The 22388-nt window shown below is 36.8% G+C and overlaps 1 protein-coding gene across 5 annotated transcripts in view; it reads left to right on the top strand.

The window, feature by feature from the left end:
• The window catches only part of LOC111867602 (extracellular tyrosine-protein kinase PKDCC), a 157823-nt gene extending 143533 nt beyond the window's left edge, over positions 1–14290 (top strand). For 3 of the 5 annotated variants that reach the window (XM_023857607.2, XM_033752796.1, XM_023857598.2), the window contains exons 4-7: positions 1763–1876; positions 4510–4694; positions 7036–7346; positions 11251–14290. In XM_023857607.2, the coding sequence (XP_023713375.1) occupies positions 1763–1876; positions 4510–4694; positions 7036–7346; positions 11251–11516 (876 nt within the window). In that variant the 3' untranslated portion in view covers positions 11517–14290. The remainder of the gene's footprint in view (positions 1–1762; positions 1877–4509; positions 4695–7035; positions 7347–11250) is intronic. The other 2 variants (XR_002843370.2, XR_002843369.2) reach the window with 2 other exon arrangements.
• Positions 14291–22388: the final 8098 nt, after the last annotated feature.

The raw sequence follows: 22388 nt of genomic DNA, 5'->3' as shown, positions 1-22388 counted from the left end.
CAATGAACCACTGAAGCTAGGGCTATCCAAATTTGAATGTAGTAGGGTCATAAATGTACATACAAATTTATTACCCTAGGAACCTGTACTAGTAGAAATTAGACACAGTAGGACAATGGAGTGCTGATTCCAGTGGGTGCATGATCTGTGGTATGTGTCTGAACACAGGGATTATTGGTTAAAATCCCACTCTGAGCATGGACATATCTCTATATTTCTTTTGAATTTATGTTTTTCTGTATAGGTAGAGGTCTTTTAACAGACTGGGTCTTCATCTAGGGAGTCCAACCAGAGAGCTGTAAAAATTCAAAACCCTAAAAACGGAGTGACTTGTTGGTTCTTCGTGTCATACAAGAAGACAGAAATGGATCGCCAAATTGCATAACTATTACTCTTGAATACTGAGCATTTATAATTTGCCCATCATCCAGTATTCTGAAGAAAAGAACAATTCAGAAACTTTATCTGTGTCTGTCCTCAGGTAAAGGGTGGGACAGATCTACTCTATTGGGTCCAGTTTAATATCTTAGTAATCATGAGTGTTACACACAATTGTAGAGACCTTTAGAATCTACTTGTACAATTATTAATTTATAAAGCTAGCAGTATTCACCTTATGTTTTGAATTAACTGCAAAAATGTATGCATTGTTAATTCCGTCCAGAATCTCTTTCTGTTTCCTCTGTTTTAAATATGTTAATTAAATACTGTTATACTGAGAGGTTAATCAAAGATTTATATGATATATCATCCATTTTTTAAAGCAGATTTAGCAATTCAGACAAAGTATCCACTTACAATTTAAATTTCCCCAAGTCTGAGTGTGTGTGAAGTGTTAATTTTCTTTTCTTGAATGGTAAGCTGGAATTACTAAGAACATGAATTAAATTAAATGAACTCAAAGGGGCAGGAAAATTTTTTGAGACAGATTGCCAGATAATTAAATACTGCCTGATAAATCTTTTATTAAATTAGACATATTAATTTGTTTGTCACACAAGAAGCAGATGCTTTGTGTGGTTTCTCTTTGTTTCAGCTCCTATCATTCCCTAATTTGTATTATGAAAAAGGACTATGGAAAATAATATTTTAGTTGTTGTATGTATTACATAACAGAATCATTCTGTAATTTCAAAGATCTTCCAGAACTTCTTTTACTTTTGGCTGGGCTGATAATTTAAAATCTTATTTTGGAATCATGTTAGACATCATCATATTAATGTGTTCTTTCCAGCTGTTTCTGTACTGTTCTACAAATTCTATTATTTGTCGAATTTTAGGTCTTTCATTATTTCTTTCACAGTCCAAAAATGCTTATCCCACAAATGCACTTCTGCCAATATCAGTCTTCTCCTTTCAGTTCTCACTGTCCATGATTCAATCATCAAACTGATACAGTATTCTGTGTAAGTTACATTGTGTTTCTAAACTATGCAGAAACTCATGTCATTACATGATCTCAACTCACATTTTTCTTAACAACTCCATGTAAATTTAAGGAGGGCATCACTGCCAGTTTAACTGCAGGGGTCATGCTACAGTGGAGGGAAAATTGTGGGAACAAAGATGAATGTGCAGCTGAGCAGAATTTAACCCGAGGGCAGGCAATTACTCGTCCCCTTACTGCGTACCCCTTGGAACATCGCCTTTGATGTCTTACTCTTCTAAAACTAATGAAAGTGAAACAATGAAATTAAATTTTGAATAGAGTTAAGGCTCATAAGCATCATTTAGTAATCTTTTACCTTTGGACAATTTTCAGGTGTTGGGGTTCTGTGTTCCTGATGCAGTAGGTCCAGTCTCCATGGTAACAGAACTTGGAGATCCTCTTGACACTTTGCGTTTGCTTCAGTTCTCATGGGAGGACAGACTGAGGGTAAGTATTGCACAATTGGTATGAAGGAAGAGGAGTAATATGTATGTCTAGTTACTAATGTGTACAAAGGAGCTTTGGTAGGTTGAAACTTCTTCCTTGTGGTCAAAGACAAGATATCCTATAAATATATATTCTCTCTCTCTCTCACACACACACACATGTGCACCTGCCCGCCCATGCATATGCACACATTTCAATTGGACTCAATTCTAAGGATTATGGTTTATGCCAGAAGACACAAAGAAGAGGAAAAGCATGAAGAATATGAAAAGGTCACTTCTGAACACAAAACTTTAAATAAGAATAATTTAATAAACTATTCTCCTCATCTGTATTTTGCTTCATTGTATTTTAATAATTAGTTTAAAAAATAAAAATAATTTTGCATCTAGGGCCCTACTGTTGTTGAAGCCATAGATGAATGGAGCTGTATATCTGCACCCCCATACATCTTCATGTTATTGTGCTCAATTAAGCAGGGGGACCATTTCACATTACCCATTTCATGTTATCCCCAGATTGCATCTAGATCATAGAAGCTGTCAGGTTATTTGTAACAATAATAGCCCATTACAGTAAAATTAACAAAATTCTTATATTTATAATTGTTTCACTAAAAATCAAATTCTTTATTTTTATGCATCATTTCAGCTATTTTACCAGAATTTTCATATGTGAATTGTTCTGTTTGTACATATTGTTTCCCTTTTTTGCTAAAGTTAAGGATTCCAGATAAAAAAAAATTACATTAGTAAGTGTAAACTTGTTTAATTTAATCTTACAATATCTCAACCATATTGCTGTTCTGCAAAAATTTTCACTTAAAATCCATTAAAACTATATATTTTTTGAAGTGCAAATTAAAATATTTGATGAAATGGTGGTAGCCATTAAGAGAGAGACATACAGTATAAAGTTCCAAAATCCACTTTCTTAAACATACTTGTATTCTTTATATTATATACTACTGCATTCAAATTTCACAAGTCTATGAGGAAGTGATCAAAAATTTTTGGTATGAATATTTAAAGTTGGTTGAGGCCCTATGCTATAAGCCGGAAGGTCACGGGTTTGATTCCCGATGAGATCATTAAATTTTTCAGTTGACCTCATCCTTCCAGCTGCACTTTTGCCCTGGGGTTGACTCAGCCTCTAACAGAAATGAGTACAAGGAATCTTCCTGGGGGTAAATGGTGACTGGTGTGTAAAGCTGACAACCTTACCGCCATTTGTGACCCGACTGTCTAGAAAACGTGGGAGCCTTGATGTCTCACAACCCTGTGGGCCTACATGGCCTGTTATGGGGATAGATTTTTTATTTACATTTATTTATTTATGAATTGCATAACAACAGTCTCAGGAGCTCAGGTAATGTAGTGTCTATATATGTAATCATTTACTTCATGTGCTGTAGTTGAATTGAGGCTTTCAAGGTGATGGTAGCATATAGATGTAGACTATATGAGTATTGCTGATATTTTTAAGATTCTTTTTGTCTTCAAGGCCTTGAAACTGGAGGTCATAAAGTTCTTTAAAATGTTGAGAGTACAGCCCACACTTACATGGTGCCATTGCCCCAGAATAAGATCATGACTTATATGCTACAACTCACTCTGTAAAATATTCAGCTATTGGCTGTAGTCCAATCCTCTGCTTGGAGTATTAGGAATATTTTTCATGAAGTGGCCAGAAGACGAGGAAGAAGATGTAAGAAGATGCTGGATGACCTTGGGGACAGAAGAGGATATTCTCATTTGAAGGAGAAAGCTCTAGATCGCATTAAGTGGAGGAACTGTTTTGGTAGAGACTGTGGACCTGTCGTCTTGACAGATTACTGATGAATGAATGACATGTCCAGATTAACTTCAGAGCTCATTCAGATTTTCATCTAGTGAATAATGTAAGGAGATTTAACTTGTCTCCATCTACTATCAGAACTGATAAATTATTTCCATGACTCTTTATGGATTGATATTGTGGTAGTTAGGTACCTGTCACTTTCATCTGATTGGCCCAGATTGACACATTACATGAGTAACAACAAAAGCTTAATAATGAAATGCTTTTTCGCTTTAGAGTTTATTTTGAAGACTTATTGCCAGGGCCCGGATTTTGATGACATGTCATCTTTTTTTCCTTGTATCCTATGCGATGCTCTTAAATATATAAATCTTGGATATGAGCTGCTGGTTACAGAAATGTAAACTTTATAGGTAATTTTTTTTACATTTTTAGGTTTAAGGTCATTTTTTGGGCAATTTTTTTGGTAAATTTTGGACTTTTAAGGGTATTTCTTGTCATTTTTGTCCATTTTAGGGAATTTTTCTTCATATGTTTTCTGAAATGTGAATAACATGGAAGCGAAGGGTTCTTTCTTTTCTCCTTTAGGTTATTTTTCTGGGTTTTTTCGGTCATTTTATAGATAATTTTTTTGAATATTTTAAGGTCATCAAAATGCAGGCCCTGCATATTACATTTTTGGGTCATATTTTAGGTCATTTTTCTGGATTTTTTCGGTCATTTTTTAAATATTTTCAGGTCATCAAAATCCAGGCCCTGCTTATTACAAATATATGCCTACTATTATTCATGGAAGAAGGTGTTTGTATTATTGCTGTGTTGTTCAATTGCAGCTTGCACTAGGAATTGCCCAGATTCTTCATCAGTTGGCTCATTCTCCACTTGGATCGCTCTCCATGAATGATTTCCGTCGCCAACAATTTGTCCTTGTTGGTGGGACTTTGAAATTATCGGATGTTGATGACTTGGGAATTAATGAACCAGAATGTGTGACAGATTCAGACTGTGTTATTGGCAAGTAAGTGCTTACTGTTATGCTAGTGTACAGTGATGTAATGGTGAGAAGAGTATTATGCTAATGTTATGTTGGGCATCGCCAATTGCCTGGTGTACATTTGATGTGCATTTCAAGATAGGTGTATACAGAGAAGTGATTCACTTGGCCTAACTTACACTACACATCCTGACATTGATACAGTACAGAGTATGGAACAATCAGATGTCTAGACAACAGAACAATACCCATGTTGACAACTGCACAAATGAAAATAGTCTGAAGAAAGAAGCAGCCCTAAGAACCACATTAGTAAAAATAAATGAGCAAAAATAAATAAGCCAAGTCCTGAGTAGAAACCAGGGATAGAAGTCAACTAATCAGATTGTGTTCTTCTGGGTTGTGTAGCTCTAGAGGAACATGCTGGTTGACCTTGAAGAACAAGACAGCATTACCCTCCAACCCAAAAGACCACAATTTTAAAAATTACTGCTGTGAGAACCTCATAATTTATACATAAGTCCCCTAATCAGGAAAGAACAAAAGTTCCATGGTGGTACTGTAATTATCTGGTCTCTCACCCTAATGGGAGCACATAGAGTAAGGGTGTTTGAGAACAGGATGATGAGGAGAATATTTGGACATAAGAGGGAGGAAGTAATGGAAGGGTGGAAACAATTATATGGTAAGAAGCTTCATAATTTATATTTTTCACCAAATTCTTTCAGTATGATGAAACTAAGGAGGATGAGATGGGTGTGATATGTAGTACACATGGGAAAAGTGAAGGGCAAATATCTCTTGAAAGACACAGGCATAGATGAGCAGATAATATTTAACATATACCTTAAAAATATAGAGAGAGAAGTTGTGGAGTGAATTTATATGACTCAGGTTGGTCCAGTAGCAGGCTGTTGTAAACATGTAGTGAACTATAATAAATACAAAAATGCCATCAGTTGTTTTAAGTTTTTATCTAATGCATAATTATGAGTCCAAACAAGTTTCATTTTCAAACGGTCCTCTTCAGGTCATCCAATGTTAAGAGAAAACTTTTCATCACTTTACATTATGTATTTATTTAAAAGTTATATTAGAAAATGTCATTAACATTAAATCTAATGTGATGCAGCAATCCAGTGATGTATAAGTGTAAATGCTTTTGTATGTTGTCTGGTGTCATGATGTGTGAAATAGGATCACACATATCTCTTATAGTATCAATTTAATTATGTCTTGCCATATCCCTTTTGTGGTCTGCATGTGTTGGTTTGTTGAACTAATGATAACAATGACTTCTATGAAATTATGGTAATGAATTTTGGATTCTATAAGAGACTTTATAGATTGCATCCTGTTGTGTATATAATATGTAATTACAGTACTTAATTACATCAGTCTAGGATAGCAGTGAGAAGTAACAAGATATTACAATCTCTTTTTACATGAAACTTAGGTAAATATTTCCTCATTTCTTAAAGAGTATTAAAGTATAACCCACAACCATATATTACTTATATAGTATTCCTCAGTTTCAGTACATAAGAACCACAAGACAGCAAGCACATATTACTACAAAGACACCCCCCCCCCATCTTCAGCACATTAACGTACATCTGTGGAAGGTTGTACATACCTAAACACAAAAACTAGCTAGTATTTTTAATATATTGTGCAATTAATAATTTCATATTTTTAATTTCCCTTATGTCATAACGAATTTTATCAGAATATTAAATTGCCGAACTATGCTCATTATGTAAATACATATTTGCTTGTAAAACAATCATCAATTTAGGAATACGGATTTGTGTCATGACCATAAATTTTAATCACTTGAGTTATGTTTGAAGGTGCCTGATGATGACCTAAATTGTATGGTCGAAACATGTAGCACAAGCCATGTTTACATTAAAAAAGTAAAATGTATACCAACATCTGTAATCTTCATCAAAGGTATTCCCACTTTGTTTGTTGTGTCGACGGTTATAAGTCATTAGTTACTATAGGATTCTGACGATGGTGTATAACACACAGAGATATTGTGTTTTTGGACTGTATCCATTGTCCTGGTTTTAAGATAACTAAGAAAAACACGATGTTTCGGAAACTGGATCTTTTTTCCGTCCTCAGGTGAGGGAAAACACCTATTCTGTTGTTCCAGTGATTGAGGCTAGCTCTTTCTAAGGGATCCACCCCCTCGCCTGAGGACGGAAACAGATCCAGTTTCCAAAACGTCGTGTTTTTCTTAGTTGTCTTAAAACCAGGACGATGGATAAAGTCCGAAAACCCAATATCTCTGTGTATAAGTCATTAGTTCTATAAGAGACATCAAATTTGTTAGTTGCTGTTATTTCTGTTACAGTGATGAAAACAACAATGTAAGCGATGATAATACCACAAAAGGGTTGTCATGTATCGATTCGCGGTGCATTGGCCATAATGAACGCCTCAACATCTGGCACGCAGGCCAACACTTCATCCGACTCTTCCTTCCTCTGAGTGCACCATTGTCACTTGAGCCCCACATCCATGAACTTCTGGCAGCATATGCCCATCCTGCTGCAGGTGGCTGGAACTCAGCCCGCATTCTAGGCACAACCCAAAAACTAGTGGCTCACTTTGTATCTGGAGATTACATGATTCGACCCAGCACTCAGGGTAGCAGCACTAGTGGTATGTATTCCTTCCTAAGTAACCCTTTCTCTGCTGGTAAGTGAGCAAGAAAAGAATTTGGATAGGTAATTATTTATGTTTATATTAACCTATGAGGTTGTGTGCCATTCATTGAAGTAAGTCAGGGAGATTTTGAATCATGAAATGAGGGTAAAATATGGAAGGAGGCAGTTGCAGCCCATTTCACAGAACTGTCCCACCACTTTGCAGAGACTCTGTGGAAAACCATGCTAATATAGTTGGCTCCTCAGTATTCAAACTGTGTACCTTCAACGTGTGAATCAGATGTTCAAAACTCATGGGTTATACTCCAGATGCTAGTCAGGTATTCAGAGACATTGCAGATGTGCATACTGTCCTGTCAGAATTCTCCTAACACATTCAAAATATATATCCAAATTGAGGCATATCGTAACAGAACCTTCTCTTCTCAGTTTTAATGTTCATTAAGATAAACTGCACAGTTATCATATGATATTTCAACACAAAGGGATATATTTAGCAAACATATATGATTCTTAGTATAACACATGTCATGTTCATGGGGATACTGAGAAATTTTCTCTGCATTACCACAAGGGATGAGCAAGGCACTCACACTCAGGATGGGTGCAAAAGCACAACATTCCATGTGGATGCTTGGGGGTGACATATTTTAGGTTAAAGCCTTCCATTAACATTGATTGTCCATTTGTCTGTTAAGAAGAGTGCTAAAAATGGTATTCATTTGGGGCAGCAGAATATCTTGCATTGACCCAGGGGTTAGTGAGATAGCACAAAGCTAAAATATTCACAGCCTCAAGAATCTTGGTTTGAGCTCATGGCATCTTGAAAAAACATTGCTAACTACTGTATTCTATCAATTTATTCAGTGTTAAGAGTCAATACAGTTATATCATGACAAAACCAGAGCATAATGTGATCTTGTGCCTGCTAATGATACTATTGCTGAAAAAATCACCATGCAGACATACTCTCGTTAAAGTTTCAGACAAATATTAGATTCAGATCATATTTGTTTAGAAATTATTTTATATAGCAGCATACTTGATGTTACAACTATCAAATCAAAGAGATTTGTCTACAGGTAATCTTGTAGACATGTATTTGTGAGGTGTTCAGTTTCAATCTTGGCCAGGACCACCAGCTGTTCTGACTGAGCTCCATCATGGTCTTCCTTTCTCCATCCAGAAAAATTCAGGATTGTTCTCAATTAGGCCATGACTGCTTCCTTCCAGATCATTTCCAATTCATCATTCATTATATCATCAAGTTTTGTATAGTTCCTATACTGAAAGTGTCAGTATGACTCCCGCAAAAATACATCAGCAATTGAGTTAAATAAAAAGCTGTGATAAAATGGAGAAAACTACAGGAAAATCATTCAGCTAGCTCAGGATATGGTTCAGAGATAGGCTTTCATGAACCTGGTACAAGTAATTAACTTTTAAATCCAATAAAAATATGAATGTGTCTTGACCAGCTGAGCAGATGAACTCTGAATGAAGAAAGATCCTGCACTATGGGATTAGTTAGGATAGCAGTGACTAGAATCATAATAACTCAAATATTCAAGAATTCACAAAACTTAATATGAGTATACCATAACTTTTAGCTTTCAGAATACAAGAATGAAAGCTGGAACAAAATTTTACAATTTAATGAACATGATCAATATTGATAGTCAAAAAGTTCATCATTTCATGAATTCTACAAAATTCATATGTATCTCTTTGATTCTGCAAGAATTGTTTGTGGTCTATGCAAAAATTTGCATATAATACTATAGCAATAGGATCATCTTTATACTTTTAAAATGAAAAATGAGCCAAAATTATCTGTTAATCTATTGAAAATGGACTCCAAATCGTTGTGGGTTCAGTAATGCCAAATACTCGCATATTGTCACATGTACGGAATGTGACTATAAACGGGATTTGGATTGGTAATTGGATTTATTGAACTCTTTTAACACAAAGCTTGTGACTACACTTTACAAATCACTGTCACACACAGACTAATGTTCTCAGTCTGTTACAGTCTCCACTAGCCGTTGCTTGGTAGTAGCTTCCAATGGCACACGTTCCTCTTCCTCTGGGTTCCTGAACTATCCCTGGCCTCAGTTACCAGTTTCTCACAGCAACAGCTCACAATGACTGAACTGCAGTGCAATCCCCTAACTCTTCACTTCACCAGCTCACTACTCCTCACTTGTTGTGGCTATAACACCTTGGCATGGACCGTGTGCAATTGTTGCCATGATATTGTTACATTCATGTTTGTTGGCAGAGCTATACCTAGGAAATGTTGTTTAGTTGCTTATTTTGGGGTCATTGCCTAGCAACAGGTCCAAATGCCGCAATATATTACTAATTTTCCTTATTGAAAGATGTGGAATTTTCTTACAAGGGAGTGTGACACAAGCGTTAGAAGTGACTACTGAAGCGGCACCGCTCATTGTGATCTATATGGCAAAATGCCCATTTATTATTTCTTCATAGGCCTGTTTGCTTTTTGTAGCTGAGGTAGCTCAGTCAGTATAGCAATGGGCTATGAGCTGAATGACCAAGGAATCAGAATTCGGCTCATGGAGAAGAGAAGAGACTCTTCTCTTCTCCACACTGTCCAAACCTCCTCTGGGGCCCACCCAGTCTCCTGTCCAGAAGGTCCCAAAATTCCTTTCCCCAGGGGTAGAATGGCTGGAGAAGTGAAACTTATCACTCACTTCCACATAGTGGAGACATTAAGACTGTCTGCATCTGTACCTCCAGTCCTTCATATGTCTTCATGGCATGATGGTTAATTAAGTATGAGGACAACTTTAATTAAGTAGTGGATTTTAACGTTTATTAAAGAAGACAAGTGGAGGAAATTTAATGCCGATTTTGGATCACTGAACACTGAATGACAGAGAACCTTTAAATCAAGCTTTATTACTCATATATAGGAGTTCACTTCTACATTGAAATACCATCAGTCTTAAATGAATATGTGTCTTAAAGTCTTAAACCAAAGAGATTCAGTCAGTAGAGGGCTGGGGGCTGAAATTTTATTCCTGGCAGGCAAGGATTTGTCTTTCCTACCATGTTCAGTCTTACTCTTGTACCCACTGAATATACAGTCCATCGGGGATTATTTCCCCAGATATAAAGTAGCTAGACTTTGGTGCCAAATACGTATCTTTTCTTAAAGTTGAGCTAGAATGGGGCAAATTTTATTTCCATGTCCTTAATGCCTTAATAGTAAGGCATGATGACATAGAGTTTCACAGAGCAGTAGCTGACTAACTCCATGAACTGGAGTCCTTCAGGATCTCATAGGAATTTAGTGACTCAAGAAACTCATCTTCTTTTATGAAAACCAAAGGTTCATTACCATGCCTGCAAGAGTGTGCTACTTCCCTTTGCTGAGGCAGATGATTTCAAACCCTTCCACTTTAGTTATTTATTTAGGATCCACTTTAATGTTAACCTCACATCTATGGGGAGGACTTCATGTCAGGTTTCCAGACCACAATTTTGTATGAATTACTTCCATGCATGCAACAATTCATTGTTTTCCAGCTGATTATCCCAATAACATTTGGTAAATAGTACAAATTGTGAAGCTCCTCATTATGTAGTTTTCTCCAGCCTCCTGTCAGTTCCTCACTCTTTGGTCCAAATATTCTCCTCAGCAACCTTGAATCTATGTTCCTTTCTCAATGTGAGAGACCAAGTTTTCTGGAACAAGCTGAAATATTCTTTTTCTCTTTTGAATTATGTTCTGCTAACAACTGCCCCCTCCCAAATAAACTGATAAATATATAAGCAATATGACTATAGTCTTTTTTTTAAATATGGACAGACAGCAGAACAGTTATATCACAGTAACATATGGTATGTACTCTTCTGCATCTGTTTAGGATATGAGCGGATGAGTGACAGTGATTTACCTGGGCTGTATGACTATCGATGTCCACTGTCTGTGTCTGCTGTTGGTTGTGTCATCTCTGTTTTCAACGAGGAGGAGGCTGTTCAGATCTGTACCAGTGACGATGATTGTCAAGCAATAGTGTTAGGGCAAGAGCATACTTGGACAGGACGCACTCTGGCAGTCTTCAAAAATGGTTACAGTACACCATCCTTCAAGAAAGGTTACAGCTTGCTAGTGAAAAAGAAACTAAAATAGCCCCAGGGAAGAAAGAGATAATGTGATTAAACTTGAAGACTGATGAAACCACTAGTACAAGTAAGAGAGAGGTAAGTGTGACCAAAATGACAGTCAGTGAGATGCTGCCAGATACAATGTTGCCAAATCGAATTTCTTGAAAAGAAACAGAAATAAGTCATCAGCAATGTTGGAACAGAAATGAAAACAGGGATATCTGACAGCAAAGAGATTCTGACACTTTTCTAATTATAAAATATATATCACAATGGAAGTAGGATGGCTAAATTGTTCACACGTTGAAACTTTTTATAGGAAACTCAAACCACTATTTGGATTTGTATTATGTAATCTCTTTTATTGGTTCTCATAAGTATTACAGTTTTTCACTGTCCCTAGATGCTGTTTATATGTGTGAATGTTTCTGAGAGGCTGACATTTTCAAGGACATGAAAAATCAGGAATTAATCAGTCATTAGCATAATTTTTTATATTTCCTGATTACAGTGACTGTTATAAAGACTGATAAATGTGGATTCTTTAATTCCATAAAAGTGCAGAGAACAGTGTATAATTGTGCATTATCTGAAACAAAATTAGGATTTTCCTTCTCTCTAAACCAAGGGTAGATTAAAACACTTTTTTTCTTCCAATTTTTGTAGCAAAGGTACAAATAATAGTAATTTATATTGATGTAATGTATCTATCATTCTTATAGAATCTGATTTTCTAGGAGCCTGTGTGGTCTTACTGATGGCTACTAGTGTTTCAGAGTAACCTGTTCTCCACCTCACAGGTAAAAACTAGCAGAGGTGGGATGTGGCTGGACACCAAAATTCTCGTTCATCTGGCCAGTGAGATTCAGGTTATCCATTCCATTTGGACAAAAAGTCATTGCAAGGCAGACTGGTGATTATTTGTAAATTTGTTTCAAGCTCTAGCAAGTTCCCTAGCCATAGTTACAAAAAAAATTGTAACTTGGTGATAGGGATCATTCTTCATTAGGCTGTCATACTTTTGTCATTCATAACTCAGCAGCATTTTGTAAGTCCCTTGTCATACAGCCCTTTAAGGTGTCTACATTCATCTCTCTACGTTACTCTAAATTAACCAGTTAAATGTGTATATGAGCTGAAATATTACAACTAAGTTATTTTCACCTTAATGGAAATACTCGTTCACATTCAGATCAATTAAATTTATTGATGTGGATTAAGAAGCTGACCATGCACTGACATCATAAAAATAATAATTTGACTTATCGACATTCACTGGAGGGGGCCAGTGGTAGTGTAATTGATTGAAGCACTATGCTACAAGTTGGAAGATCGTGGTTCAATTCCCAATGAGGTAATTGCATTTTTTAATTGACCTAATCCTTCCAGCCCAGCACAGGATAGGGACCAGTGGTGGGCTGTTGTGAACATGATAATTAACTTTTGGGTTCCTTAAAAGAAATGGAATTTCTTGACTAGTTGAGTGACTATTCACTTCTCAAGAACTATGTTCCACAGACTTAATTAGTTTGTGTCAACTGTGAAGGTTATGTAACACGAGTTCAACCTCTGTTGTTGAAATATGTCATCCCTGTTCATGTGCCCAGGATCTTGTTTTTGTCACTAAAATAATGGAAAAATTAATATATTATTTTATTAGAAGTTCTAATCAAGGTTTTTCAAGAAGGTTGAGTAATGTATTGAATTTTGGTACATAGCAAGGAGCTCTTTGCTCTGTTGAACCCTTAAAAATATTCTTACTATTTTTCTTTAATTACAGTCTCTGAATGTCAGGTCTGGAAACTTTTGCAGCAACTAATAGATTATAATATATTTGTAATGAAGCTGCACTGATCAAAGAATATTTAAAATTGATAATATTGATGATGAGGAGTAATGGAGATACTGTAAAAAAATGCAGGCAAAAGCTGAGAAATATAAGAAAACCTCTAATCAGGTTTATTTACAAGTTTCACATGAACTGGTTAGACTTAAATCTATATTTGTTTGGTGGGAGGTCATTGATCTCATGTCCTGTGATGACTCTGTAGTTAATTTACTATTCGTAAGGTTTGATATGGTAAAGTCAGCATTATCAGTTGACTTAATCTTTTTATAGCTGAAGATTTATCTTTTTCTTAATGCAAATATTAATGCTAGTCATTCAGTCATAGTGAAACAAATGGAAATTTGTTTAAAAACAATATTATGTGATATGAAATATATGTATTATTTGTACTGGTTAACAAAATTGTGTATATAAATGCTTTTCCCACGTACTTAATGTTGCATCATTCAGCGTGTTGTTTCAACTGTGAACTGCACACACACACACACACACACACACTAAAAGAATTTTAATATTGAAACATTTCCAGCTTAAAACTTGCCCATTGTGTTTTATAGGTCTCTAGCTCTTTATGTTATTCTCTGATTATCATGATTGTAAAGATGGATGTAACCAAATCAGTGTTTCATTAGAGTCTATGTGAATATTTTGTATTCAACCAGGATAAGTTTTTGCTAGTGTAATTCCCATTAATGATTCAACATGAAAACTTTCTATATAAGTTACATAAACTCTCAAGGTTCTATGTCCTTTCCTTCCTTCTCTGATGTTCCTGTCTAGTCTCTTCTATTTGTACATCCCATTGCCATTTCTCTCCCCCTACCACCCTTCTTCTCCTTTGTGTTAAAACAGATTAGGTAAATGCCATTCAAAACATGCCTTGATGCATTGCTCACTTTGATTCAGTGTATTTTTTATACAAATTGAAATATAGTACATGTGTTTGATCACTCTTGCATTTTATTTCTGTGGAAAGAGTGTAAGAATGAGATAACATCAAACACTGCCCTGCTTAAACCAGTTATATAATGATGTTTGATGAAACCTGGGTTAAGAAGTTCAGAATTACATGGCTTGAGGACAGAATAATATTTTTACAAACCTTTTTGCAGTTTTCTTCAGTATGTCCAATTCAAGACTGATTGATATATTTGTTTTCTAATTATGTTGTATGAACAGTAAAGTTTATTTAGCGTCAAATGGGTTGAATGGATAGTGAAGTACATTAAAGTAGAAATGAATGGAGAAGAACTGGTTATGGCTTCTTTGGGCATTCTGTCCCAGCCACATGAAGTGACCCAAGAAAACTATAAGAAACCTTAGTCACAAAATATGGTGCCCCAGTTACAACTATAACAGCAGTAACTTCTAAATAAAAGTGAGGTGCGTTAGCACTGAGTCAAGCTACATCACATGAATGCTGTAGAAAAAATCTTAATGCACTCCGACAAGCTTGCATAGTAAATATGTTATAACTTAATTGTACGCTTTTCTGGCCAGTGTTCAGGAATTAATCACTTTGTCTTCTGCATTGCAGCAGGATTAATATGTTGGTGTCAATAGGTGCTCCTTGTATACATGATCAACCAGTGTGGTGGTCTGTCATTTGTCACTGCCAAGATTACAACTGCAGACCACTTCACTAAAGATATAGTAATGAACATCTGATATTGTGAGGTATTAACCCTGGTGCCAAAAAGCATAATTATTTTTTTCTTGGCACTACAGCCCCAGTGGGCCTAGGTCTACCTCCATGAACTTCTCTGTTCACTTCGGTTTTTCTAGATCTTACACATACGGTAGGACTCCTTGGGCGGGTGATCAGCTTGTCGCAAGGCCTCTACCTGTACACAAACACAGAAAAATGCACACAAACATCCATGCTGAGTGGGATTCGAACCCACGATCTCGGCTTCTGAGAGAGTGAAGACAGTGCACGCCTTAGACTGCTCAGCTACCGTGACCAGCAAAAAGCATAATATTGTGATATATACAACCATATCACACCATACAGAACCACAATGTTACATTTTGACGCAGCTCACTCTTCATGAAAGTAGAATAACTGTGTTTTAGATACCATGGAGATAATATGATTTTTGTTTCCTACCAACAGAGGACATTGAACTACCAGAAATTGAATTGTGGCATTACATGTCTAAGAATCCGTTCTAGACTTTGGAAAATAGTTGGGTTACAGGAACTGTGTAAGCTTCAAAACTTCACATGTCTGGGTCTGTCTGTTAAATGAAATGGGATTGACCATTCAACAAATGCTCTGTATTAATTGGCTGAAGTCAAACACAGGTCCTGCCATATGCTGTTTTTATCATGTCTTTAGGAACTGGTGAGTTATGTATGCCCTGATACATGCTAAATAGTATTTACAGTGATAAGAGTATGTAGATGATTTGCCAGATTTTTAGTCAGCTTTGTAGCCACCTCAAATTCCCAAGTTAAATGTAACTGATCACAGAAACAACAGATGAAATACAGATTTAAGAATGAGATTTACATGAAACTTAATCTAATTTATGCCAATGGTAGTTTCTTCACGGCACACATAATGGTTATACATTTAACATCCAACACTGTAATTGATTAATTTAAAATCTGAATTAAAATGACATCAAAACAAGAATCACATAAATACACACTAAAAAGTATTTATGATACAAGTTGGTTACTCAGTGGATTTATTGTTCATTCAGTCCAGTTGTGTGTTACAGCCAACATACAAAACAATACATGAAATACAAATTTAAGAAATATATTTACATAAAATTATACTTAACTTTTGTTCTTTACTTTCACGGTACACATTCAAAGACAGTAGACTGAAATGGATGACCTGAACAATAAAAGGGGCAGTTAAAAGAAAAATGTTAGTTCAGTGGAACTCACTGGAAATCAAGTGATGGTGAGTAAACACATATACGTTGCCCACTGCTGCTACTGCTGAAATTTCAATTGAAAAATGTAACAAAAACTACAAAGTTTTTGAATGACCAAAATTTGAGATTAATATTTACTGTACAATGAAGAGTTTTGACATACTGCAGAAAAATTAATTAAACTTTATTACCGCCATCTTTGAGCTGATTGTCTAGATAATGTGGGACCCTCAACGTCCTGGTACAGGGATAGCTTTACTTTTTTCTTTTTATTAATAATCAGAATATTCTGAGCTTTTCAAAATATTCCTTTTTAGTAGTTGTTTTAAAACAGCAAGTGAAGAAGATTATCTGGTTTTATGTTCATGTTTAATGCATCTTAGCATACTGAAAGTTACTTCACAAAGGTGGGCCAATACCGCTTGAAAGTGACATAAATATTTTAGAGGAAAACCACAATGAAGGGTTTACTGACTATAGTAGTGCTTTCTGGTAAACACTCTGACACTGTTTTTCTCCTCCTGTACCAAATAATCAGAGGACAGTGGCAGCCCCTAGACAAGAATTCTATTCAAAATTTCCTGTTCTGCTACTAAAACAAGACTTTGCTGAACTGTATTACATTGTTCATTTTGAGGGCCACATAGAAGCATAAAATGGGCTCCATGGTGAGTAGCATTGTCCTAGTTAATCCTGAGAATTATTATTCAAGTAAAAAGTAAAGCTATCCCTGTACCAGGCTGTGAGGGCACATAAGGTTGTGAGATGTTGAGGGTCCCATATTATCTAGACAATCGGCTAATAGATGGAGGTAAGGTTGTCAGCCTTACGCGCCGGCTGCGCTTTACTCCCCAGGAATATTATTTAATTAATTCCTGGTACTCATTTCTGTTAGAGGCTGGGTAAACCCCAGGGTCATAGTGCGGCTGGAAGGATTAGGTCAACTGAAAAAAATCCAGTGACCTCATCGGGACTTGAACCATCGTCCTTCCGGCTTGTAGCATAGCCCCTCAACCACCTATGCTACCACGTGCCCCCTGTGAATTATTATTATTTATTATTGCTAGTGGGGTGGGACTAAGTCCCTTGTACTGAGGCCACTTCTGGCCTATTGTACCAGCCCCAGATGATAGGTGAGGGTGATTGTGGAGCAATTGGTGGAATGAAGATTGGCAGGGGAAACTGAAGGACTCTGAGAAAACCTTCCCCAGCGCCACTTTGTCCACCACAAATCCAACTTGACCAGACCTGGGATCGAACCCGTGCCGCCGCAGTGGGAAGCCAGTGACTAACTGCATGAGCTATGGCACGGCCTTAATCCTGTGAATACAATACAGTACAACCGTATCCAGATCAGTTATTATATCCGCCACAGTCGATAACATGAAGCTGGAAGTTTCCAGAGATGGAGAAACGAAGTTGTACAGTATCCCTGCATTCTGTACTATGCAAGGAGTGTCCACTCTCTCTGCCAACAGTTTAGACCTGCATAGAAAGGAAACTGTATGTTATAAAAATGAAACTATTTAGTATAATTTATAAACTATATTCAAATATAGCTGATGTCCATATTTTCTGTACTGAGCAGTTGAAATTATTGGCAATAAACATAACCCACTACAACATAATTACTCAATTACTGACAAATTAATAATATAATATTAATATTTAATATTAATTAATTAATATTAATAATATAATCAAAATGAAGATTTTATTAGTAGAACAAATACTGGATCATCTCATGTGCCTCCCTGTATATTACAATGGATTAAATCACATAAATAATTGCAATATCAACAGTGAAGTCTTCTTATGTGACCAGCCATGTCAGTGTGGAGTTAATGTCTGTCATTTCAGACTGTCTCGTCTCTGTCATCAGGGGTTGATGCGATGAGGTTTGTGTTCACATTCTGTATTTATGCATGGACTGAGTTGTCAGTTACCTCAACCTGTACCACGGAGGGAACAATGTGCAGAGTTTTGTCGCATTCCAGCCTCTGCGCATCATGCATACCACAGGGGGTGCAATGGGCTGAATTAATGGCTGGTCTGCACAATCCATGTTTATTTTTATTGGTCCTTCCTTAACAATGTTTTTAGCTTCAAATAATACACATTTTTAAGTTGCTTAATAATATCGATGCACTCAAATGATATTCACTGGGTAATAAGCACACAAACAATGTTCTTAAATTTCATACAATTAGTTCATTATCCATATATAAAAATATACATAGACACTGCCACATTTTACCAGTTATGCTTCAATATAAAGCTACAATTAATATTTAGTATTGCCTTTACGCATTTGCCTGCTAGTGTTACTGTACCATGTACCATGTATCATGAAATAAATAGAAGCCATCTCATGTAATGAATGCTCAAAATAACTCCACATCCACAAACACGCGCCAAAACTGAAGGGATCGACATACTGCGCTGCTGCCATCTATAGGAAGGAAGGGAAGTCAGCGAATTAGTCTTTGTTGGTAGATGTCAGTCATCGTAATCGTCGAGTCATGCAGTTGCTTGGTTCGTGTTAACCAAGAATTACACCAGATGGCAGACGAAGACCAATGTAGATCCGTCTCAAACCCAGAGTTGTTGAACATAAAAACTCACTTCCGCCATGCACCCCAGTCCAATTGATAAGCTGAATGTCTTTCAAATTTCAGTTTCTAAATCCGTGCACTATTACCAATGTTGCTATTTCTAAAGTTGCTGCTGCTAACAAAGTTCAACCTTCTCCCCAGGCTGAACCATTTTAAATGTAAGGAGAATAGTAAAAAAATAGATTGTGATAAGGCACGAAAATGAATATTGTCATAAAACAAGACTTTTCTGATGAATAAATTAATATTTATGCAGCAATATAGTTTATTTCTTAATCTGTATGGCATTAACATAATGTCATCTAGATTTCATCTTCTGGTTTTTTAAAGAGCGGAGAGGGAATCCTCTCCAAGAGAAGATAACAGTTGGTGAACTAATCAAGAAATTCCATAAGACGCAAGGAATTTCTTGAGAAGCTTAACGAGTATCAGCTTCTCGAAAAATCCTGCGCTATGAAATTATCTACAAATTGCTTTCCATTTCGAGGAAAAAGAATAAAGAAAAACTGATATATGTTTGAAGGTTTCCCAGGCTGTGATTGTTCAGGTTCCAGTCTTCTGGACTGTGTTAGCTTGTAGTCTTGCAGGTGGATACCACTATTTCGAAGGAATATTTCAAAATCGGTATGACTGCAACCCAAAAAATTGATACTGGGCTCTGTCATTATTATCCGAATATCAGCACCGGTGGGGACATATATTCCCTACCCATGCAGCCTTTCTTGGTGCCCGAGTCAAGTTCAAAACTCGCCCCTCCTCTCCGTTAGTAACTTACGCTCTCACACTCGTATCGTTCAACTCTAGAAACCAGGAACGTTCACATGTACGTTATCGATTATCGATAAATTAGTATCTGTTTTCAGTCATTAGTATTATTAAGAAATATATTACAGAGACATGGAGATTTATTTAAAACTGATACCGGTCAGGTATAAAATATAAATAAACAATACTCTGCTAAATGAATATTCGGTTACACTAAAAATTTGACGAGCTGGAGATAGAAAGTAGCCCTCAAAATCTCGAGGCCCCGGTTTGACCTCTTGCAGAGCCAAAGATCTTACGTTTCTAACAATATGTGAAGATAAAGGTAAAGCAATATTCCTGAAGCCTGTAAATATTAAGAAAAACTCCCGTCTTCCACCCATCAAGGCTTGAATCAGCAGACTTTCTTACAAGATGGCGCGCGTGCTACAGATTTGACCAACAAGAAAGCAGTTGTTATCTACATCTCTGAAGTGACATGTGAACGCGATTCTCTTTTGTCAGAGTTTAGTAGAACATTAACGTCGACCAGCTCTTTGTTTAAATTTTATAATAATTTAAGAGACAGAAGACTAGAAAGGTAATAAAGTTGACCAGGGTCGGAGTAACGTGGGACTATATCACGTGATTGAAATATGTTCTCGGCCAACGTAATTTATAGCGCGTTCTATGGGTTGGTATTGGACCCACAAACGGCGGCGAACCTTCGAAATGTCTTTAAGATCCTTGTTTTCCGCTATGCGTTAAAGTATCTTCGCTTCCAAAAGAATACGAACACACAAAGGTGGTCTGTTCCCACAAGAAATTCGTAAATCAAGGACTGGGGCCAATTGTCTACCAATCTGCTAATTTGCATCTAACTCTATCGAACATAGTCCTTCTTGAGAAACTGGTAGTAGATAATTTTGACAAATAATTGCCTACATATTATGGAATATCTCTTTCTCGGATTGAATACATTTCTCTTTTCTCTTAGTGTATGAGTACAGTGGAAGGTATATTTTCATAATCTTTCCTGGGGAAATTATACACAGCTGGAAAACTATGAAGTTTTTGTGAGATTTGGGGTTCTCAAATAGTTGATTATAAAGATTCTGTTTTTAAATATTTGACGTTGTGTAGTCTTACAGGCCTTTATCGACATTTCGGATGAAACTCCCGCCCCTCAACTTCAGGGCAGAAAAACAAGCCGAGTGTGCAAAGAGTGGGACGGATTTAGAGAAAGGTAAGACCGGGGTATAAAACACGTTACATTCACGATAACCGAAATTTAAGCCTGCTACGGAGCCGAGATAGCTCAGTTGGTATAGCAACTGACTACGGGCTGGACGACCGAGGGGTCAGAGTTCGAGTCCCCGTGGGGTCAAGAATTTTTTCTTCTCCACGTCGTTCAGACCGGCTCTGTGGTCCACCCTACCTACTATCCAATGAGTACCGGGGGTTCTTTCCCCGGGGTAAAGCGGTCAGGGCGTGAAGCTACCACTCACCTCCAGTTAGTGCCGAGGTCAAGAAAATGTGGATCTATAAATCCACACCCCCATACGGCTTCATGGCGTAGTGCTTAATTAGTTAAGCACAGGGACAACTTTACCTTTTACCAGGGACAACTTCAGCTTTTACCTTTTACCTCACGGGTAATATATTAAATTTATTAAATATAAAATTCCATTCACATTTCTACAAAGGCCTGAAACATCTTTCCGTGCCGCGTACACGTCTTCAGCTTTCTTTCCAATGGCAGCATAACCAGCGGTGCCGGTGGAGAAAATAGTTGATAATGTCATTATCAGTGTTATGTGGCGCGCCTGTTCCATGGTTTGGTAATATGAAGAAGAGGCATATCTGATAGTTTCATATTCTGTGACATCCCCTCTTCCGGTCAACTGTAATATGGCGCGTTAGTGGTATGTTGATGCGAAAAGTCTTTAGTGCAATATGATAGTTTGAATCTGGTGACTAGTTAGGTCTTGGTTGTTGTAAATGTGTTTCTCAGAAGATACAAATCCGCTCTACATATCTGGTGGCAGCTTTAGCTTGGAACACCTACTCGCAGCGCCGTTGGACTGAGGTATGTGCTACTAGCATTTTTGCTTAATGTCGCTGTAAACTGTTTTTTGAAGGGATAATTTGCGGTAATAAAACACTGGAACCGAATCATATCAAAATTTACAGATCTGAAGGGTGCTGAAAAATAAACGAAAAAGAAATACTTTGGTGCATGTGTTCACATACGTTTCGGTTCAAATACCATGCAATCTCTTGCAGTGTAACTGAATTAAAACATATTGGGGAGGAGTCAATTGTAGGACTACACTTCCCTCCCGCGTAAGTAACGACATGAAGTCATGAAGGTGAGGGAATTCTCAGAGTGAGACTTCAGGAAGCAAAGCACAAGTGTTTCGAGTGTGCCTCTGTGAAGTAAAATTTCCTATTTTTCTCGTATGACAAGTGTGGAATAGAGAAGTGAGAAATTTTGTTTTGAAAGAGAATTATACACAAATATGACTGTTGTCTAGAAGTCGTCTTCCCAACATTAACATTAAACTTATTTTATCGGATAACTATCGTTTCAAAAGTAGGATACTGATGTCGAACTGAAAGACAAGCTACCCTCCACCCAGTTCCTGAAGCGCTGTCATGAGTTTGTCGATATATTAAACTACTTTTTAAGGTATATGGTTGATAGACTCTAAAGGGTGGATGACACAGAATTACTGGGTTTTTGGACTTTTTCCATCGTCCGGAATTCTAGGCAATGGAGGACACGAAGTTTC

This window comes from Cryptotermes secundus, unplaced genomic scaffold (genome assembly GCF_002891405.2).
Source record: "Cryptotermes secundus unplaced genomic scaffold, Csec_1.0 scaffold519, whole genome shotgun sequence".
Classification (NCBI taxonomy): Eukaryota; Metazoa; Arthropoda; class Insecta; order Blattodea; family Kalotermitidae; genus Cryptotermes; species Cryptotermes secundus.
The sequence above is the reverse complement of the archived record's forward strand: the minus strand, read 5'-3'. Positions and strand labels throughout refer to the sequence as shown.